The 20,013-nt window shown below is 34.8% G+C and overlaps 1 protein-coding gene across 9 annotated transcripts in view; it reads left to right on the top strand.

The window, feature by feature from the left end:
• PUM2 (pumilio RNA binding family member 2) overlaps positions 1 to 20,013 on the top strand; it is a 95,611-nt gene that overhangs the window by 70,584 nt on the left and 5,014 nt on the right. For 7 of the 9 annotated variants that reach the window (XM_057740457.1, XM_057740465.1, XM_057740462.1 and 4 more), the window contains 6 exons: positions 11,810 to 12,077; positions 13,264 to 13,393; positions 14,988 to 15,122; positions 18,091 to 18,228; positions 19,176 to 19,301; positions 19,548 to 19,669. In XM_057740457.1, coding sequence (XP_057596440.1) covers positions 11,810 to 12,077; positions 13,264 to 13,393; positions 14,988 to 15,122; positions 18,091 to 18,228; positions 19,176 to 19,301; positions 19,548 to 19,669 — 919 coding nt within the window. The remainder of the gene's footprint in view (positions 1 to 11,809; positions 12,078 to 13,263; positions 13,394 to 14,987; positions 15,123 to 18,090; positions 18,229 to 19,175; positions 19,302 to 19,547; positions 19,670 to 20,013) is intronic. The other 2 variants (XM_057740460.1, XM_057740466.1) reach the window with 1 other exon arrangement.

Here is a 20,013-nt window from a genome sequence, read left to right on the forward strand (position 1 = left end):
TCCTAATTGTTAACATAGACTGGCTGAATGACACACCCACTAAAGATGAGACAATTACAGGTCATAAGAGCCCAAGAGACTTACCCAAACCAGTAAATGACAGAATTGAAGCTAGAACACTGTTCCTACTCCTGATACTATCTTTTCTTTTTCTGTTCTGCTCTTCTGTAATGAGCTGAACAATTTTATAAAATATATCAATAACAATATTTCTTATCAGCCTCTCACATTTTACCTCATAATGGCATAGGTTATGTGTTTTTAAAATGTGTGTGTAAGATTACTAGACTTCTATTAAGAAGATTACTAGTAATCTTCTTCTTTTCTTTCTCAGTTATTCTTGAGATTTATAGAAAAGCTCTTGTCTAGACGTTTTTGAAGTCCAAATATATTATCTACTGTATGAAATAAGAATATGTGTTTCTCATAAGGCAGGCAACTCAGGGACCAAATATGTTGGGCAATATAGAGCTGAATAGATAGGACAACATATTCAGCTCTCAACAGAGTATTATTTACAGGAGTTCATGATGGGGTAAATGAAAGCACTGCTTCAACCCATTGGTGTGTCTAAAAGTCATTTATTTGTTGTGAAGTATGAAATACATTGTGAAGAAATTCTAATACTATTACTTGTATGGAAGAATTTATTATTTTATTTTATGTCTCACTTCTGTATACATTGGTCTTAGTTCATTGGTCTTAGTTTGGGTTGGGGTCACAGTGATTAATTTTTGCCCTTATGGTTTATTCATTACCCTTTAACAATGTTGTCTATGACTTTGTGTTTCTCATGACTGAAAATGTTTTCACCAGTTAATTCAGTTAAGATAATCTTAGATTTGAGACTAAAAAATACTTGATGATCCGATTCAGTGTTTTACCATATCAGAATCACTTGGAGTACTTGTTTACAATACCTAGAATGAGGAGGTGAATGTGTGACAATAGTTTTTGCTTGTCATGATGATTGGAGATTCTGTTAACATTAAATACCCAGCAGCCAGATGCTAAACTTCTCATTTTAAAAAGAATTATCCCACTGAAATTTCCAGTAGCACTCATGTGGAGAAAGACACCTTGGAACAATTCAGAGTTTATATAAGACGTTATTCCAGTTCACACTTCTTTTTAACTCATTATTCCTGGATCCCCAGTGTGTTATATGAGCCTTTGATCTTGTCCCCCATCATCTCTCTGATGGATTTTTTCCTTCCTACCTTCTTTCCTTCCACTGACGTGAAGTTTGCTTGCCATTGCATATTTTAAGCTTTTGAAAAAAAGCTTGTGGGATGATAAAAAACAGAAATGTTTCATCTCTTATTGTATATGTTTTTAAATACTTTTTTCCCTGGTATGTATTTTGCAAATTGGAGCCTTTAATGTTGTTGACGATAATTCTGTATATCTTTATCTACTGTCAGTTGGTTATTTTACTTTTTATTCATTGGCTCTACGTTGCTTCATATTTGCATTACAGCTCCTCAATTGTTTCTCTACCTTTTCCTTCTTAACTGATATCAATAAGTCTTCATGTGCCTTAAAAATTATTTTAATCTATCAAGAATTCACCAAGAACTTAACTCACATCACTGCACTGTTTATACACTAAATAATGTACATTAAGTAAACATAGGATCAAAAAACTAACTCTTAAAATATAGGCAGATGTGCTTCATGAGAGACCTGCAGCTTTAGCCAAATAACCTTTAAAAATGAAAGCAGCATGGGTCTCATGGGATAATATTGAAAATTGACTTATATGTTTAGAATATTTTTACGTGAGACTGTTTCCTTAACCAGGAATAAGTCCATTGGAAGAAGGGCAAGATCTTTACACTGTAAACTATAAAGCACTGACTGAAGTTAAAGACAAATAAATGAGAGGACACATCATGTTTGTGGTTTGAAAGACTCAGTATTATAAAGATACCAACTGTCTTCTAATTGATGTATAGATTTAGCACAATCTCAGTAAGAACTTTTCAGGCTTTTGAAAGAAATTGACAAACTGGCTTATTTTAATGTAAATTGAAAAACAGAGCCAAGAGTAGTGAAGACAGTCTTGAAGAACAAATTTAGAATTTAATAACTTTGGCAGATATCAAACTTTATTAAAACTACAGTAACTAAAATTGTGGTATTGGCACAAGAGTAGAGAAATAGATTGCTAGAACTAGAGGATCCAGAAATAGACCTGCTTGTTTAGTTACCTGATTTGTGGCCACAGTGTCACTCTGATATATTTGGGAAGGATGGTTTTTTCAGTAAGTTGGACTGGAGCAATTGAATATCCAAATGGGGAGAAATTAACTTCAGTTCTTCACACTACACACACACACACACACACACACACACACACACAGATAAAACTTTATTCTCAAAGCAATCAAGTAACTTGCTTTATAGTCATAAATTAGTAAGGAACAATTTTGAGCCCAGGTCTGTGTGGTTCATTCCAAGATGTCACACTGCTTCTCAAAGAATGTTTTTATTTCTGTCTACTATCATTCTAAATAAATAAAGGATCTTTTTCTATATCCTAAATTTAGAATTTTTGTGAATTTTTTATAAAGTTGTGGTCAAATATAACTTAGCCTATTGTGAGTTGATGGGGAAAGTGAGTTTGAATGTCAGTATACTGGCATTTTTCACTTGCCTGCAGTTGACTTTTTTTTTTTAAGATTTATTTTTATTATTTATTTTATTTTTGGCTGCATTAGTTATTCATTGTGGTGCATGGATTTCTCATGGCAGTGGCTTCTCTTGTTGCAGAGCATGGGTTCTAGGCTCGAGGGCTGCAGTAGTTGTGGTACGTGGGCTCAGTAATTGTGGTACATGAGTCTAGTTGCTCCGCAGCATGTGGGATCTTCCTGCCCTAGGGATCGAACTCGTGTCCCCCGCATTGGCAGGTGGATTCCCAACCACTGCGCCACCAGGGAAGCCCTGCAAATGACTTCTAATCTAAATTAAGTACTTTTTTCTTCAAGCATCTCTTAAAATATTTTATTACTAATTTTTAAAGTAAAACTGATCAGATATGCACCTTTACATGATATTCTAAATAGAATAGTAACAAGCTTAATTTATACTGAAACTAATGCCCATTTTATGTTTATCTTTTATGTGTAGTTTTATTGGCCTCCATTTAAGAGTTTTGGGATCTGATCAAAATTTTTACTTAATTTATTTTACTTAATTCACTTAATTTATTCAACCAATGTCAAATACCTACATGCCAGATTGTGCTTCACTTGAGAGACACTGTCGAAGGAAACATCATTCTGCCCACGATCATCAAGTTTGATTTTTTTGTGGTGACTACAGACACGTAAACCAGCAGTTTCAGTATAATGATTGTAATGCTGTTGCCTTATTGTACTTTATTTAGTATAGTGATTCTCTCCATTAGAATTATTATCTTTCCTTTATGGTTTTTTTTTTTTTTGTACCAAATTAACCACAGACTAGATTATATTAGTTGTTTCTGGGTTTTTTCTCCCCACTAGATTAGAAACAAGAAAGCTGAGACCATTCTCCACAGCTTTAAGAGTGCAGTTAACCCTTGAGCAACACAGGTTTGAACCCGGGTCCACATATATGTAGTTTGTCCCCCCCCCCCCCAAAAAAAAATTTGCAGACAAACTGCATAGAAATATCGAAAAATTAAAAAGGTATATCACAAATGCATAAAATTATATATGTATATAGCATGAAACATGTGTTAATCGACTTTATATGTTACTGGTAAGGCTTCCGGTCAACAGTAGGCTGGCTATTAGTATATAAGTTCGGGGGGGGAGTCATAATTTATACATATACTTTGGTGAGGTGGGGGTTGATGTTCCTAACCTCCATGTTGTTAACTGTATTCAGATCTCAACACAATGTTTGAGTAATTTAATTTGAGTGGCTTTGTTTCTTTCTGTTTTAGTGACAAATTTATTTTTGGACACTGGCTGCTTTCTTGTTTAAAAACATTATTTTACATCCTACATGGATTTCTCCATTAGAGCATTATTTGACTGGTAGTCAGTGTGTTCTCCTGTCAATGTGTTAAGATCATACTCTGTAGAATTTTGTACTTTGAAAATTTTTATGACATTCAGTTGTGAGTTTTTATTTTTGCATGTGTATGTTGTTTTTTTGGTTTGGGGTAGGGGTAAGTTTTTAGAGTGTCCTCATGTTCAGTAATCACAAAGGTAGTTAAATTTTCACTAAAGATGTAAGATTCGGGCAGTTCTTGAAATCATACAAGCCTTTTTGATGGAATAATGGAAATTGGCTAGATGAGTAGAGATAGAAATGAGATATAATACTAGTCTGAGCTACATAGTTCATATGTTAAAAAAGTCTGTTTAAATGCTCTTTGATAAATGAGGGAAGATCATTAAATATCTTCTGTGAAGATGGTCTCCCTCTTACCTTTATGTTTTTAAAAAGTTTAAGCTCTAAATGCCAGAAGTTCGGTTAATTACTTAGCTGCTTTTAGAAAAAAATTACAAGAAATAGAAATGGAAACAACAGATTTTTATTTTGGTTTGTAGTTTGCACCTGATGTTGTTTGCTTACATATTGTCATAAAATGTACAGATTTACGGTAGCATGCTTGACGTATTTATGCTTTTTGCTTTTTATATTAGTCTGTTACGATGATGTGGAAGATTGTACTTTTAACTAGAATTATGTTGGGTGGACGATTATACTTTTAACTAGAATTATGTTGGTTTTTAAGTTCATTGAAGCCTTGGTTTCTCCCCAGTAAAAATTTTATGTCTTTATATGACAGATATATAGTTAAATTTTATAGTTAAACTCACATGGTTTATTCTCCCATGTAACCTCAAGCATATCCCAGATTTAAGAATGGTATATGGCTTTAAATGTTCTTCATGAGGTATAGCAGAATATAACTGAAAGCTTTAAGTGAATTATTCAGATATAATAGATAAAAAAAACCTCAGTCATTATTAGCTATGCATCCTTGAATAAGGATTTATTAAGGATTTAGCTTCGCTAAGCCTATTGTGTCATAAGTAAAATAGAGATAATATCTTTGTCTCAGAGTGTTGTTAAGATAGCATTATATATCAGTGTTCTAAGGCTGCAGTTACAAACTACTACAGCTAAGTGGCTTGAAACAGACTTATTGTCTCACAGTTCTGAAGGTGAGAATTCAAATTCAGGTGTCAGCAGGACCATACTCCCTTTGAAGGCTGTGAGCACAAGCCTCTTTTTGGCTGCTGGTGGTTGCTGATAATCCTTAACATTCTTTGGCTTGTAGACACAGCACTCCAGTCTCCGCCTCCATCATTACCTGGCATTCCCCCTATGTGTCTGTCGTAATTTTCCTTCTCTTATAAGGACACCAGTCATTGGATGAGAGCCCAACCTACTCCAGCATGACACCTCATTTTAACTTGATTACATATGCAAAGACCTTATTTTCAAATAAAGTCAAATCTACAAGTACCAGGAGTTAAGACTTGAACATATCTTTTGGGGAGACCCAGTTCAGCCCAGTACAGTCTGTACTCTGGTCCCCCAAAATTCATTTTTGGCCCACATGCAAAATACATTCATCCCATTCCAGCATCCCCAAGAGTCTTAAACCATTCCAAAAATCCCAAATCTCATTTTCTAAATCAGGTGAGATTCTGAATATGGTCCATCCTAGGGCAGAATTCCTCCATCTTTGGACCTGTGAAACCTAGAAAATAAGTTATCTGCCTCCAAGATACAATCATGGGACAGGCATAGGTTGGACATTGTCATTTGCAAAAGGCAGAAATTGGAAGGAAGAAAGGAGTTACTAATTAAAGCAAGTCTGAAAGCCAGCAGAGTGAATTCTGTTGTTTCAAGGCCTGAGAATAATCATCTGTGGCTAGCTACTCTGACCTCTGGATCTTCTGGGGCAGTAGCTCCACCCTTCTGGCCTCTGCATTTGTGGCTCTGCCCTGAGAGTCATTCTTCATTTTGTCCCATCTCTTTCCTCTTAGTCCGGGCCAGCGGTGTTTCTGCTGATAGAAATTCTCAGAAACATTGTTGGTCTTCCATTAATGTCAAAGAAATGTCTAGCCACACCCACTGGCTGTTTTCTCAGCACTTAAACTAGATAAGCTGAGATTTTTTTCATATCATGATGTGCTGGTTTTTCTTTTGCTTAACAGTTCCTTCTTCAAATTATCTCTCTTTTCTCTTATCGTATCATAAGCAACGAGGAGAAACCAAGCCACACCTTCAGTACTTTGCTTGGAAATCTCCTAAGTTTAATATCCCATACAAAATTCTGCTTTCCACCCAACATTACACATTTCAGCCAAGTTTTCTGTCACTCTATAACAAAGGTTGCCTTTCCTTCAGTTTCCAGTAACATGTTTCTCGTTTCCTTCTGAAACCTCACTTGGAACATCTTTAGCATTTGTATTTCCACCAACATTATTCGTGATGATGTATGTATTCTCCAAGCTTTCTTTATTGTGCTCCTCATATCTGTTTGAGCCCTCACCAGAACTGCCTTTAATATCCATGTTTCTACCAAGCATCTATTCAAGGCTACCTGAGCTTTTTCTATTATGCACCTCAAAATTCTTCTATCCTCTACTCATTATCCTATTCCAGTGCCACTCCCACATTTTTAGGTATTTGTTATAGTAGCACCTCATTCTTGGTACCAAAATCTGTATGCATTTCCTAGGGCTGCTGTGGCAAATTCCCACAGCTCAGTGGCTTAAGACAAACTTTTGGGGAACACAGTTCAGTACATTTTCTATAGAGTTCACTATCTCAGTGTCCAGTAAAGAATGCTCAATAAGGGGTAGCTCCCTCTTTAGAGTTACTGTGTACAGGATGATAATAAGTCCATATTAATGTTCATGTCCTGGGTTGAGTTAGGCTCACAGGTAGTTGCCTTTCTGGTACTCAACAAAATAATGCATGCCATGGACCCTTAGGATCTAGTGTATAATATCAACTATATGAATATTAAGTCATTGAATGGGCTTTCTAAAGTAGGTGAAGAAACTGATTATGTTGAACACCTAAAACCTGTTTAAGACACCGGAACTCAGGGTGGAGGTCTTGACTGATGTGTGTTGTCAGAAATGTGAAACCAGTATCCCAAAGTGATTTATGTGCATGTTGAGAAGCACTGCTCTTAAGTCTTTTTCCTGCTAAAGCCTAGCAACATTCAGATAAGTGTACTAATAAGTCAGATTGTCCATGGTTGTTACAGTCCACTCTGAATGTTCTGTATACTTCTCTTGAAAAGCAGTCAGAGAAAAAAATAATGAACTGAAAGTACTAAGTGGATGGGCTGTGGGTTAGAAGTAACTAAAGGTAATACTTTAAAAGTGAAATAGGCCATCCTCATTTTAGACTTTTCCAGCTATGCATTCTTTATTATTTATTCTTTACCTACTCCTACTAACTAGTCATCTTTCATTGTCATCTTATCATTCTTGAGATTTCCAGAGCCTCGCCTTCTGAAATGGACTCTGTCTTAGTGGCCTATATGTAGTTGTACCCTTTTCAGGACCCGGAATCCACTCGGATTACCATTTTTATTTGAAATTAGTCGCTGACAGCCTGCTCTAAAATGAAACCTTAATTTATCTTGATTCAAGTTCATTAGCCTCCAGACCTTTATCAGAATAAAATTCAGGTAGACTTTTGTGTTTTTTTTTTTAATTACTATCCACCGGGAAAGATTCAAGAATCTGTATTTTTTAAAAAATAGAAGAAGTAAATAAAAGAATAAGTTCAGGAGTCCCAGATCCCTGGGAGGTGAAAAATAATGAAAAGAAAAAATTTGTGAGATTTATTTTATGGTGGTTTCAGTTGTTATATATTTTTCTCCCCTGTGTTTTTCCCAGTATTTTAAGATCTTTTTGATTTCTGGTATTTAGTAGGGAGGGATTCTAAAACAATGGACTTCTCACAGAAATTAATGAAAACTTATAAAATCATATTATTTTTATTAGGGTAGTTATTAGGCATTTGCCTTCATTGAATGAACTTGATAGATACCTATGTAAATAGCATATAAGGGGCAGCATACTACATTGTGATAAGCTCTGGCCTAGAAGTCCTAGCTGCCTAGCTGCATGTCACATCACTTTTGGACCATAGTGACTTCATCTGTGAAATTATAGTACAGATCTCCATGTCCCATACACTCTTAAGCTAGTGATTAAGAAATGATAGATGATAGGGATGAGGTCAGTGGTAAATTGAAGGGACTGTTGTCCCTTTAACACATTTGGTGCAGAACACATCTGCTTTTATTATTTTTATTTTTTTAATTTATTTACTTATCTACCTACCTACCTATTTATTTATTCATTTATTTATTTATTTATTTATGGCTGTGTTGGGTCTTTGTTGCTGTGTGCAAGCTTCCTCTAGTTGCCGCTAACAAGAGGCTACTCTTCATTGCCTACTCTTCGTTGCAGTGCTTAGGCTTCTCATTGCGGTAGCCTCTCTTGCGGAGCGTGGGGCTCTAGGCACGCAGGCTTCAGTAGCTGTGGTACAAGGGCTTCAGTAGCTGTGGCTTGCGGACTCTAGAGCGCAGCCTCATTAATTGTGGCGCACGGCTTAGTTGCTTCGCTGCACGTGGGATCTTCCCGGACGAAGGCTCAAACCTGTGTCCCCATTGACAGGCAGATTCTTAACCACTACACCACCAGGGAAGACCCAGAACACATCTGCTTTTACGTGACCAGTAGCAATGGTATGAATATAGGAGACCAATTTGTATGTTTGTCTTTAACTAATTTTGAAATAATTTCAGACTTGAGAGAAAGTCATTAACAGTTTAAAAAAAAAATCCAGCTTATCCCTCTCCCAGATTCTCCCAGTGTTATGTAACTGGATTTGCTTTATCATTCTTTCCCTCTCCTTTCTCCCTGTCTCTGCATTTGCCTGTCCCTTCACACCCATTTTTTTTTCCTGATATTTTTGAAAGGAAGTTGCAGACATAATGTCCCTTACTCATAAACGTATCAGTGTGCTGTCCTGAAAATAAGGACATTCTTTTATTAAAGTCAGGAAATTTAACAGTACTACTTTCCAGTCAGCTGACTTTATTCAAACTTTGCCATCTCATTGATGTTCTTTATAAGATAGGCCAGGCTTGGGGGGCACGTTGGGGCAGAGAGGGAGATTGATTTGGGGGCTCACACATGACATTTATTTGTCATGACTTTTCTTAATCTTGAACTATTTCTGTCTTTTATGACCTCAACATTTTTGAAAGGTATAGGCCAATTTTGTAAAATGTCCCACAATCCCAAAGTAGGTTTTGGATGACATGCTTTCAGTGTTTAAAAACAACCTGTTTTGGGGGTTTGTTTGGGTTTGTTTTTTTTGTTTGTTTTTGGTTTTTTTGCTTTGTTTTGTTTTTGACTCGTGGCTTGTGGGATCTTATTTCCCTGACCAGGGATTGAACCCAGGCCCTAGGCAGTGAAAGCAAGGAGTCCTAACCACTGGACTGCAAGGGAATTCCCTAAAAGCAACCAAATTTTAAATGTTTAATGTATATTTTATATTGAGTTGAAATGCTTATTTAATTTTTAAGGAAACAATGGTATCCTGGCCCTTTGTGAAATTAAATTTTCAACTTCATAAATGAAAGTGCTAATTATAATTAGTCTAGAACTGAAATTCCAAGATTTTTAAAACACAAGGCAGTTTGGCATTATCACACATTTTAAGTTGTTCAAGAGTGCATCAGGAGTTTGGTGTATTAGGAGCTGATAGAATATAATCAAGAAATATCTAGACGCGGGAGGAATTCCTGTTGGATATTGATAGGACTACTCGGAAGGTACCAAATAAAATTGTAATTTTCTGGGCTAAGTATGTATTTTGGATTTGGTATTGAAATCTTTAATGCATTAAGAATAAAAAGGTAGAATTACCTTTTTATTGTTTCAGATAATGGTAAGCAGTGGTGCCGAAGTAGTAACGAATAAGGAGAGAAGTGAACAATTAGGGTACTATTAGGAAATTTGTGTGAAAAGTAGGTTTGGAATAATGACTTGAAAAGTAAGCTGCAGAATTTAGAGGAGGCACTTTAGCAGGATGCTGTAGGTTTTTCACATAAAATGACATCTAAGTGGATGATAAGCAGAGCACCCCTACCCTACAAAAAGGTTGAAGAATTGTTAGAGACTTGAATGGGCTACATGATCATTTATTGCTGTGAACAGTTGATGGTACTATGAATAGAAGTAAAAATAGGGGACTAGAAGGATTAACAGTAGTGAAGAGATCGAGATAGTATTAAAACACTGAATTCTTTTGTTTTTTTTAGACTTTTTATACATGAGCATGAGTTTGTGTAGAGCTGGAATGAACATGAGAATTTGATGTTAATGACTTTGGTGTATAAAATATGGCTTGTTAAGATTACACACTTTTAAGAAAGATATTACAGAACTAGACCTTAGGCAGTTGATATTACATTAAATATTCATAAATATTTGTGTACTCACTATGAGAGATTGTTTTAGGTACCAGGTATCTCGCATGTAGGTGAATATAATTCTATGGCACTTAGATTGGAGATGGGGCTGAGGATGCAAGTAACTAATAAATGTGCATAATATACTGGATGATGGGAAATTTAATGAAGCTAGGGCAGTGGGGACTGAAAGTGAAAAGAGGAATATTCTAACCCACTTCACTCTCCAGGATTATAACTCTTTTACTGCTCCTTGTCCCTGTAACTCTTTTTGGCCTTTAATGCCTCTCTATAACTTTGCACTGACAGTGTGTCCTTGGCACCATCTATACCCTGTGGCCTGATTGTACATACAGCACTAATCTAAGTAGAAGTGATATACAGTAGTATATAGCTGGCAGTGGGTTTTGTTTATCTGAACTACTAAGTCTGCATTTTACAATTTTCTATACATTTTTCTTTTTTAAAAGGACACTGTCAAGTACTTTTAAATGGTTATTTGTAATAAGAACATTTACCTACTTATGTTTATTTTTGTTTTTATCAACTGCCCTTTGGTATTCTTCTTTGGAATGGGATATAAATTAGAGGCTTTTTTATTCATTTGTTTAATGATCAACAGTAAAGCTCTAGGAATAATAACTATGTTTAATACTGCTACTATTTCTTGTCGGTAAAACAATAGTATTTTATGGAGAGTATTTTTTAAATAAGAGAATTTAAATAGTGTGTAATTTGGCTTTATTATCTGATATTGTGGGGGTTTTAAATTTGAAATTTAATCAGATTAACTAAGAAATCATTTTTCTTTACATACAAGTATATATGACTTAATGAATGTTTACATATTCCAAAAAAGTACATATGTAGTTGTTGGTGTTCTATTAACATTGTGAGTAAATTTCAGTCAAACTATTTTAGTGGCTTAAAATCTGAGTTTGCTAGCTGTTTGTAACTTGCATGTTAATACTAAAAATTTTGTTGGTTTCAGTATTCTGGTATTGATGCTAGCATTTATGACATCAGTTGTTATAATTATGTTTTAAACTAAAGCTTCTAAGAACAAATACAGGTTTTGTGTAGGACAGTTGTTTTTAAACTAAACTGCCAAGAACAAATACAGGTTTATTTTTCCCATGTTTTCTAGTCTCTTTCCCCCCCATACATTATACCACACACATTGCATAAATGTGTGAGATTTCCCTTTCAACTTTAATTTTCTGTTATACCATAGAGGAGTTAGTGGGGTGAATATTTCTTATTGACTGACTTTTTAGTTTGTGACTTTTATTTGAGGAATAACTTTGTTAAAAATGTTTGCTGACCACAGCTGCTTTGTTGTAGGAGGACTGACAAATGGTAGTGGTCGATATATCTCTGCAGCACCTGGAGCAGAAGCAAAATATCGAAGTGCTTCAGGCACTTCCAGTCTATTTAGCTCCAGCAGCCAGCTCTTTCCTCCTTCTCGGCTTCGGTATAATAGGTCTGATATTATGCCTTCTGGCCGAAGTAGATTATTGGAAGATTTCAGAAACAACCGCTTCCCAAACCTTCAACTTAGAGACTTGATTGGACACATAGTTGAGTTTTCTCAAGACCAGCATGGTTCTAGGTAGGTGATTATGCTTTTATGATACTTTCCACTGCATTTTTGCGTTTGAAAGAGCCAAAATTTTTCTTGACTGGAATTATTTAACCTTTATAAAAGTTGGAATTGTTTAAAAAATAAATATCCAGTATGGATTTTTCTTTCATGTTAGGACAAACTATAAAAATACAGGTTTTTAATTCATTTTTTATGGTTCTTCAGTTTTCTATAATAAAAATATAGCAGTGCCCTTTTACTGGATTATTTTTACTACAGTGACCGAATACACTTAATTTCTTTAAATTTCTTTTTGAAAATAATGCTCCAAATTACATTTATTGGACTTGCGTTCCTGATGTATGCTTTGTCTAAAAAAATGTTTAAAACGAAGTTAAATGCTTTGTGTTCCTTTACATTAAACAGAATACGTGTACTGTAATGCTTGAGGTACATTCAAATTAGTGTTCTCAAGATAATACAGAAAGGATGATAGTAGAGTTCCAACACATTTATTAAATTCGAGGTGTCTTTTTATAGTTTTAAAGTAAATCTGAAACTTTTTTAAGTAGTTTTTGATTGCATGGTTGCATACAAATTTTACCTCCCTGTGGTTGAAATTTCCTTAAGAGTAGCAAATAGACCTGTGTTACTCACAATGGCTAGCGCTTTTTTTTTTGGCCTGGCCATGCAACATGTGGGATCTTCCCTGACCAGGGATGGAACCCATGCCCCCTGCATTAGGAGCACAGAGTCATAACCGCTGGACCACCAGGGAAGTCCACAGTGGCTGGCTTAGTTAGGAATTAAATTGTGTTTGATGAATTTTATTTCTAAGACTTTCTTTTATTATGTTCTAAAAATACTTAGTAATAGTATGATTATTAAAAATAAATGAATAACCAGTAATATCTTTGTAGTTTTTTTCATTGATTATAATACAACCAGAAATAGGAAGCATTAAACATCTTCATGTCCAGATTTTTTGCCAGTCTAACTAGAATTTATTTTAAATTAAGATGTTAACAAAGAAATGCTTCATAACTTTTGTTCTTTTTATTTTAAATTGTATAAAATGTATTAGTACTATTTCTGGAAATGATTTTATTTATGTGGATATATGTTGGGCTGTTGTAATACTCGAGTCAGAAACAGATTTTGCAGGAGCTTATTATCAATATACTGTCACGGCATTAAAATTTTTCCCACATAGATTCATACAGCAAAAGCTAGAGAGAGCTACTCCAGCTGAGCGACAGATGGTATTTAATGAAATTCTACAAGCAGCCTATCAACTAATGACAGATGTTTTTGGCAACTATGTTATACAGAAATTTTTTGAGGTAAGCACACATGCATGTTTGTATATGCTTAATGCTTAGAAAAGCTCTGAAAGTTGGGTGAGTTTATTTTCATGTAAAAATATATGAGCTTGGGAGAAAATATTTACAGATCATGTATCTGATAAAGGTTTTATACCCAGAATATATGAAAAACTCCTGAAACTCAACAACAAAAAGCTCAATTAAAAAATGGACAAAGGACTTGAACAGACATTTCTCAGTAGGAGATCTTCAAATGTGCAATAGCATATAAAAAGAAACTCAGCACCTTTAGTCATTAGAGAAATGCAAATCAAAACCACAAGGAGAGTCTACTTTACATCTAGTAGGATGGCTGTAATTTAAAAAATAGAAAATAACAAATGTTGGTAAAGATGTGGAGAAATGAGAACCCTTGTACACTGTTGGTGGGAATGTAAAATGGCGCAGCCACTGTAGAAAACAGTTTGGCAGTTCCTCAAAAAAGTAAACATAAAATTACTATATAACCCAGTAATTCCATTCTAGGTATATACCCAGAAGGATTGAAAACAAGGACTTAAATACCAGTGTTCATTTCAGCATTATTTATAATAGCCAAAAGGTGGAAACAATCTAAATGCCCAACAGATGAATGTATAAACAAAATGTGGTGTATACATGCAATAGAATATTGTTTAGCCATAAGAAGGAATGAAGCTTCGGTACGTGCTTACACATGGATAAAACTAAGTGGAATAAGCAGGATACAAAAGGAGAAACATTATAGGACTCCATTTATGTGAAATAGAATATGCAAATTCGTAGAGACATAAAGTCGACTAAGGTTTCCTAGTCTACTTATAGATGGGTAGGGGTAAGAGGGGGAGTAGGGGGTTATTGCTTAATGAGTACAGTGTTTCTGTTTAGAGCAATGGAAAAGACTTGGAATCAGATTGTGGTGGTGATTGCACATGGTGAGAATATAGTCAATGCCACTGAATTAAAAATGGTTAAAATGCCATGTTTTATGGTATTTATTTTTTAAGTGTATGGTCTAACATTAAATGAGAAATTTAATACCAATCCTGATTAATATTTGAAATATATTTGAAATATTTGAAAATATAAAGCGTTAGGAGTCTTATATGAAGAAATTAATGAATAGTAGTACAGTCTTTATGTGGATTTGTTAGGTGTCATTTATTTTGTAATTTAGCAAATTTTTTAGTTTATAACTAAACATCTATGTTGTAGCTTGAGTTAACAGATTTCCTCCACAGTCAGAATATAGTTGAGAATTACCTGGTCTGAATGTATGGCTAAGAAATTCATTTTATTAGAAATAGTGGGGATGTTGTTTGTTTAAAATGTAGAGTGAAGAGGTTTACTTTAGAAGAATAAGAGGTAGTTAATATGTTAGTTTTAAAAAGGAAACAATAGAATGACTTACCCACTAAAAAGTAATATTGTTATTTTAAGCATCTGTGGGTCTATCTTAATTAACTTTTACCTAAATGCCCTCTCCCTGCATACTTGCCAAATATGATATTTTAAAAATAGATTCAATAGACTGCAAACAGTGGGTTATTCAAGTTTAATAAAGTAATATTATAGTCTTTTTTTTTTTTCTCAGTTTGGGAGTTTGGATCAAAAATTAGCCCTGGCTACTCGGATTCGTGGTCATGTTCTACCCTTAGCATTGCAGATGTATGGCTGCCGTGTTATTCAGAAAGCATTAGAGTCAATTTCATCTGACCAGCAGGTAATTGTAAGTTAAGACAAAATTTTTGTATTATTTTATCCAATTTTTACATTTTATCTTACAATAACCTTGGAGTGAAATGTTAAATATTTCCACAGACTAAAATATTTTTAAAAATCTATCTCAAGCAGTATATAATTAATTGAGAGCTATACAACAGATCTTTGTCCTCTATTCATTTTCTTCAACATCTTTTCATTTCTGAATGAAAATATTTGAGTACCTACTATATGTCAAGCAGAGTGCTAGGTGGTGGGTGTTTTTGCTACCACTTAACTCATTTGATTTTCTGTAGTATCAGGAATACATTTTACTATTTCCAATGTTTATTTGGATTGCACTTATATTTCTGTCATAAGAATAAATATTTAAAATCCAATTGCATTCCTATATGCCAGTTAAAAATGTATATACAGGGAATTCCCTGGTGATCCAGTGGTTAGGACTCCATGCTTTTACTTGCCAAGGGAGCAGTTTCAGTCCCTGGTCGGGGAACTATGATCCCACAAGCCGCGCAGCGTGGCCAAGGGGGGGAAAAATTGTATATACAAAGTTTTAAAAATTTCACTCAACAGGAAAAGTAGCCTAAGCATCCTCTAACAAGACTTACAGTTCTTTAAAAGAGAGTACATATAAATTAAATGGGAAATACACTGTGTTCTTGGATAGAAAGATGTAAGTATTATTTTAAATAGACAAAGATATTAAGGAGAGTAGGGGATGAGGATAACTGCTAATTCACTAGATTTTTTAAATAAACTGTGAAGCATCACTAGTGAATTAGTATGGTTTGCACATGAGATAAACAGACTTTTAACATGAAATTCATAACCTCCCATAGGTACGGTTTTGTATGTAACTGGTTTATGTATTACAATGAAATATAAAAGAGTAAAGAAAATAATTTCTTAAAAAGTATTGGTAATTAGTAAGTTTGGAAAGAAATTGACTTTGACTCTCAACCTACATACATACAATAAATTCCAGAATTAAAAACAGTAATATATATGGATGGATGGATATGTATGTGTTGTGTATACATTAATCACAGCCATGAACATCTGTGAGAAAAGAGCATTGTTCCTCTTGAGGAAATCCCGAATTTTAAGAGTCATTGAAGATGTGTCATAATGGAGAATGATCAACAGTTTGTATAGATGCCTCGAACTTCTCTACTCTTAACTCTCAGACTGGTATAGAGACTTTAAAGATATTTTGGGAACAGTTCTCTGAGCTTTCTGAGAAGCCCTTCCTGGGTTATACTCCCCAAGTTTAGCTTGAATTTTCCAATTCTTTCTTTTAAAAAAATGATATTTTACGTGTCTTTAATATTTGAAAATATAAAGCATTGGGAGTAAGTTTCGGATGAACCAGTTCATGAATAATGGTTTTACATTCCCCGTTTGAATTTTTTTTTTTTTTTTTTTTTGGCCACTCCGCATGGCGTGTGGAATTTTAGTTCCCCAACCATGGATCGAACCCAGGCCCTCAGCAGTGAGAGCACAGAGTCCTAACTTCTGGACCACCAGGGAATTCCCTACTGTTTGAATTCTTAAGTACATTTGATTTTGTAATTTAGTCCATATTTAGTTTATAACTAACATCTGTGTGACCTTGACTTCAAGGATTCCTTTAGAGTTATGTCATAATACAGTTGAGAGTTTTTTGGGTGAGATTTCAAATGTGAATACTGGGAATTCCCTGGTTGTCCAGTGGCTAGGGCTCTCTGTGCTTCCACTGCAGGCGACATGGTTCAGTTAGTTCCCGGTCGGGGAACTTAAAATCCAGCATGCCCCTCTGCAAGGCCCCCCCCAAAAAATGTGAATACCTTTACACTAGGTGTACTCCATTTCTTCACAATGCTATTTCTTATTGCACTAAGGCACACATATTATTGTGTGGCTACCTGTATTTTTCCCTAAGGATTAAGGTGTTTATTTAATGAAGTCTTACAAACTTATGAGGAAAATGTTAAGATTGTTAGTTAAAAGAAAATGCAGTTAATAAATAAACCTTACTGTAAATAAGTTTAACCTTATTAGTAATCATATATGAGTTGAAAGATGTCATTTTTGCCCATTAAATGAGCAAAGCTCTAAAATCTCCTGAGACGCTGTCTCTGAGGAAAGTAGCAAATGATAAAGGAAAGTTATATTGAATCAGGGTTTTTCGTCTTTGTTCATTGTTTTGTTTTTTTGACCACACCACACAGCTTGTGGGATCTTAGTTCCTGACCAGGGATCGAACCCAAGCCCCCAGCAGTGGAAGCTCAGAGTCCTAATGACTGGATCGCCAGGAAATTCCTTGAATCAAGTTCTTTATTATAAGATTATTAAAAAGAAGAGTAAAAGTGCTCAACAATTTCTTCTCATAATTGAGATATTACATGAAAATCACGTGGCCCATCAGTGCTCAGTCAGTTCCTTACCCTTTTCCGTGCACTTGATAAACTCAAGGGGCCATCAAAAATATGTTCTTTGGGGGAAGTTCCCTGGCAGCCCCAGTGGTTAGGATTCCGCACTTCCACTGCAGGGAGCAAAGGTTTGATCCCTCATTGGGGAACCGGGGTCCCACATGCTGCACAACGCAGCCAAAAAATAATAATGATAATAATAACTATTATTTGGGGGAAAGGATATGCTAAGTAGAGAAAAAGTGTAGAATTCTGAAGTCATTATGAGTTGTCAGCTGAGAAAGCTGCATGGACGATGTACACAGTGAAGATAGCTTAAATAGAGCACATTGAGCATCACTAGGTTATATTTCAAGTATCATTTACATTGTACTCCTGTAAAATGTTTTAGTAATCCTCACCTTCAGTGGCTTCTGTTTATTATGCTTTGGGGGATGGGAACTTTAAACTTTGATGTATGAAAATGAAACAAATTTTTGAGTATACTTTTGTTCCCATCTCAGTACTTTTACTCCTTTTCTGTTGTTTTGTGAGGTAATTTAAATGTGTTCTCTTTTTCAGAGTGAAATGGTAAAGGAGCTAGATGGTCATGTACTCAAATGTGTGAAAGATCAAAATGGAAACCATGTTGTACAAAAATGTATTGAATGTGTTCAGCCACAGTCACTACAGTTCATCATTGATGCTTTCAAAGGACAAGTAAGATTGATTTTTGGCTTCTAATTTGTTAGAATTTGAGTGTTAACACATTTTTTATAAATCACAAGATAATACCCAGTACTTTCATTAAAAAGTAGGAGATAAATACTGAATGTGTGTTAATTTCTGCCTCTTTCGTAGAGTGAGCCAATAGATAGCTTCATTTTTTGCAGTTAAAAAATGTAGAAATATGAGTCTAATTATATTACTCTTAAGAAGTAAAGATAACTGCTGTTAGAATTGTAAGCCCAACAATGTTTTCCAAATTTCCTGGGAGAGGAAGAGGAGGGAAGAAGAGAAGACTTAAGACAGTATAATAAAAGACAAAATAAATATCAATTAATAACTAATACATAATAATTAATAGCTTCTAATTACAACACGCACTTCCCCTACCCCACAGTCCATTTCTTGTCATTATTGCATGCCTTCCATCTTCTGTTTAGGTTCCTTTTGATCGAAATATCTGTTAACAAATTTATAGTCACCAGAGGGGAAGGGTGGGGGAGAAGGGCTAGTTAGGGAGTGTGGAATTGATATGTACACACTGCTGTATATAAAATGGATAACCAACGAGGACCTACTGTATGACATCGGGAATTCTGCTCGATGTTATTTGGCAGCCTGGAAGGGAGGGGAGTTTGGAGGAGAATGGATACATGTATATGTATGGCCGAGTCCCTTTGCTGTGCACCTGAAACTATCACAACATTGTTAATCAGCTATAAGCCAATATAAAATAGAAAGTTTATAAAAACAAACAAAATATCCATTAGCTCCTAAATTGAGTACCCTGCTTCCCAGTCTTTGCCACATGACAGTTGGCATGTTATCAGTAAATGTGAATTCCCTTTTCTTCTATTTTAAATTAATTCAGCATGTTATCAGAAAGCTGTCTTTCCAAAAATGTCACAAAATGGAAATTTATTTCGTCTAATTGTTTCAAGGTGTTTGTACTTTCAACTCATCCTTATGGCTGCAGAGTAATCCAACGCATCCTAGAGCATTGCACTGCAGAACAGACCTTACCTATCTTAGAAGAACTTCACCAACATACAGAGCAGTTGGTACAGGTATAAACTTCCTAATATTTTGAAATTATTTATATATAATTTTTGAAAATGGTTCAGATTTTTTTTTAAAGGAAATATAATTTATTGTTGGCACACTATAGAAGCACATAGGAAGACAAAAGCCTGTTGTATTCTCCTGATTGTACTATTGAATTTTTAGAAAAATGATGAACATCTCTTTAAAGAATTACCATTATTCTTAAGGAATGACTTTAAGGAAAGTAATTTTTTAATATCTGCACTTAGGATCAGTATGGCAATTATGTTATTCAGCATGTACTGGAACATGGTCGACCTGAAGACAAGAGCAAAATTGTTTCTGAAATCAGAGGCAAGGTCTTAGCCCTGAGTCAACACAAATTTGCCAGGTATTGCATAATTTTCTAATTTCGAGGATCAAGTCTTGTAACTCTCTGACCTTTATTAGTAAGCACAGAAATGCATATAGACTATAGCATTGGAATATAATCTTTTTCTTTTTCCTTTTTTTTTTTTTAGTAGAGACAAAAAAGTACATATAGAATGTTGGTCTTGTTCTTAAAGAATCTCCATGACAAGTTGGTTTGCCCATATATCAATATATTCCATTTTTGGAATATGTATTTAGGAAATTATTTCTCTGCAAGATGTGTGAATAAATGCAAATTTTATTTAGTGCATGTTTATGAAAGCCTCAGACCTTATTAATGACCTAGTTCCCCCCCTTTGAATT

Source organism: Hippopotamus amphibius, chromosome 7 (assembly GCF_030028045.1).
Source record: "Hippopotamus amphibius kiboko isolate mHipAmp2 chromosome 7, mHipAmp2.hap2, whole genome shotgun sequence".
NCBI lineage: Eukaryota > Metazoa > Chordata > Mammalia > Artiodactyla > Hippopotamidae > Hippopotamus > Hippopotamus amphibius.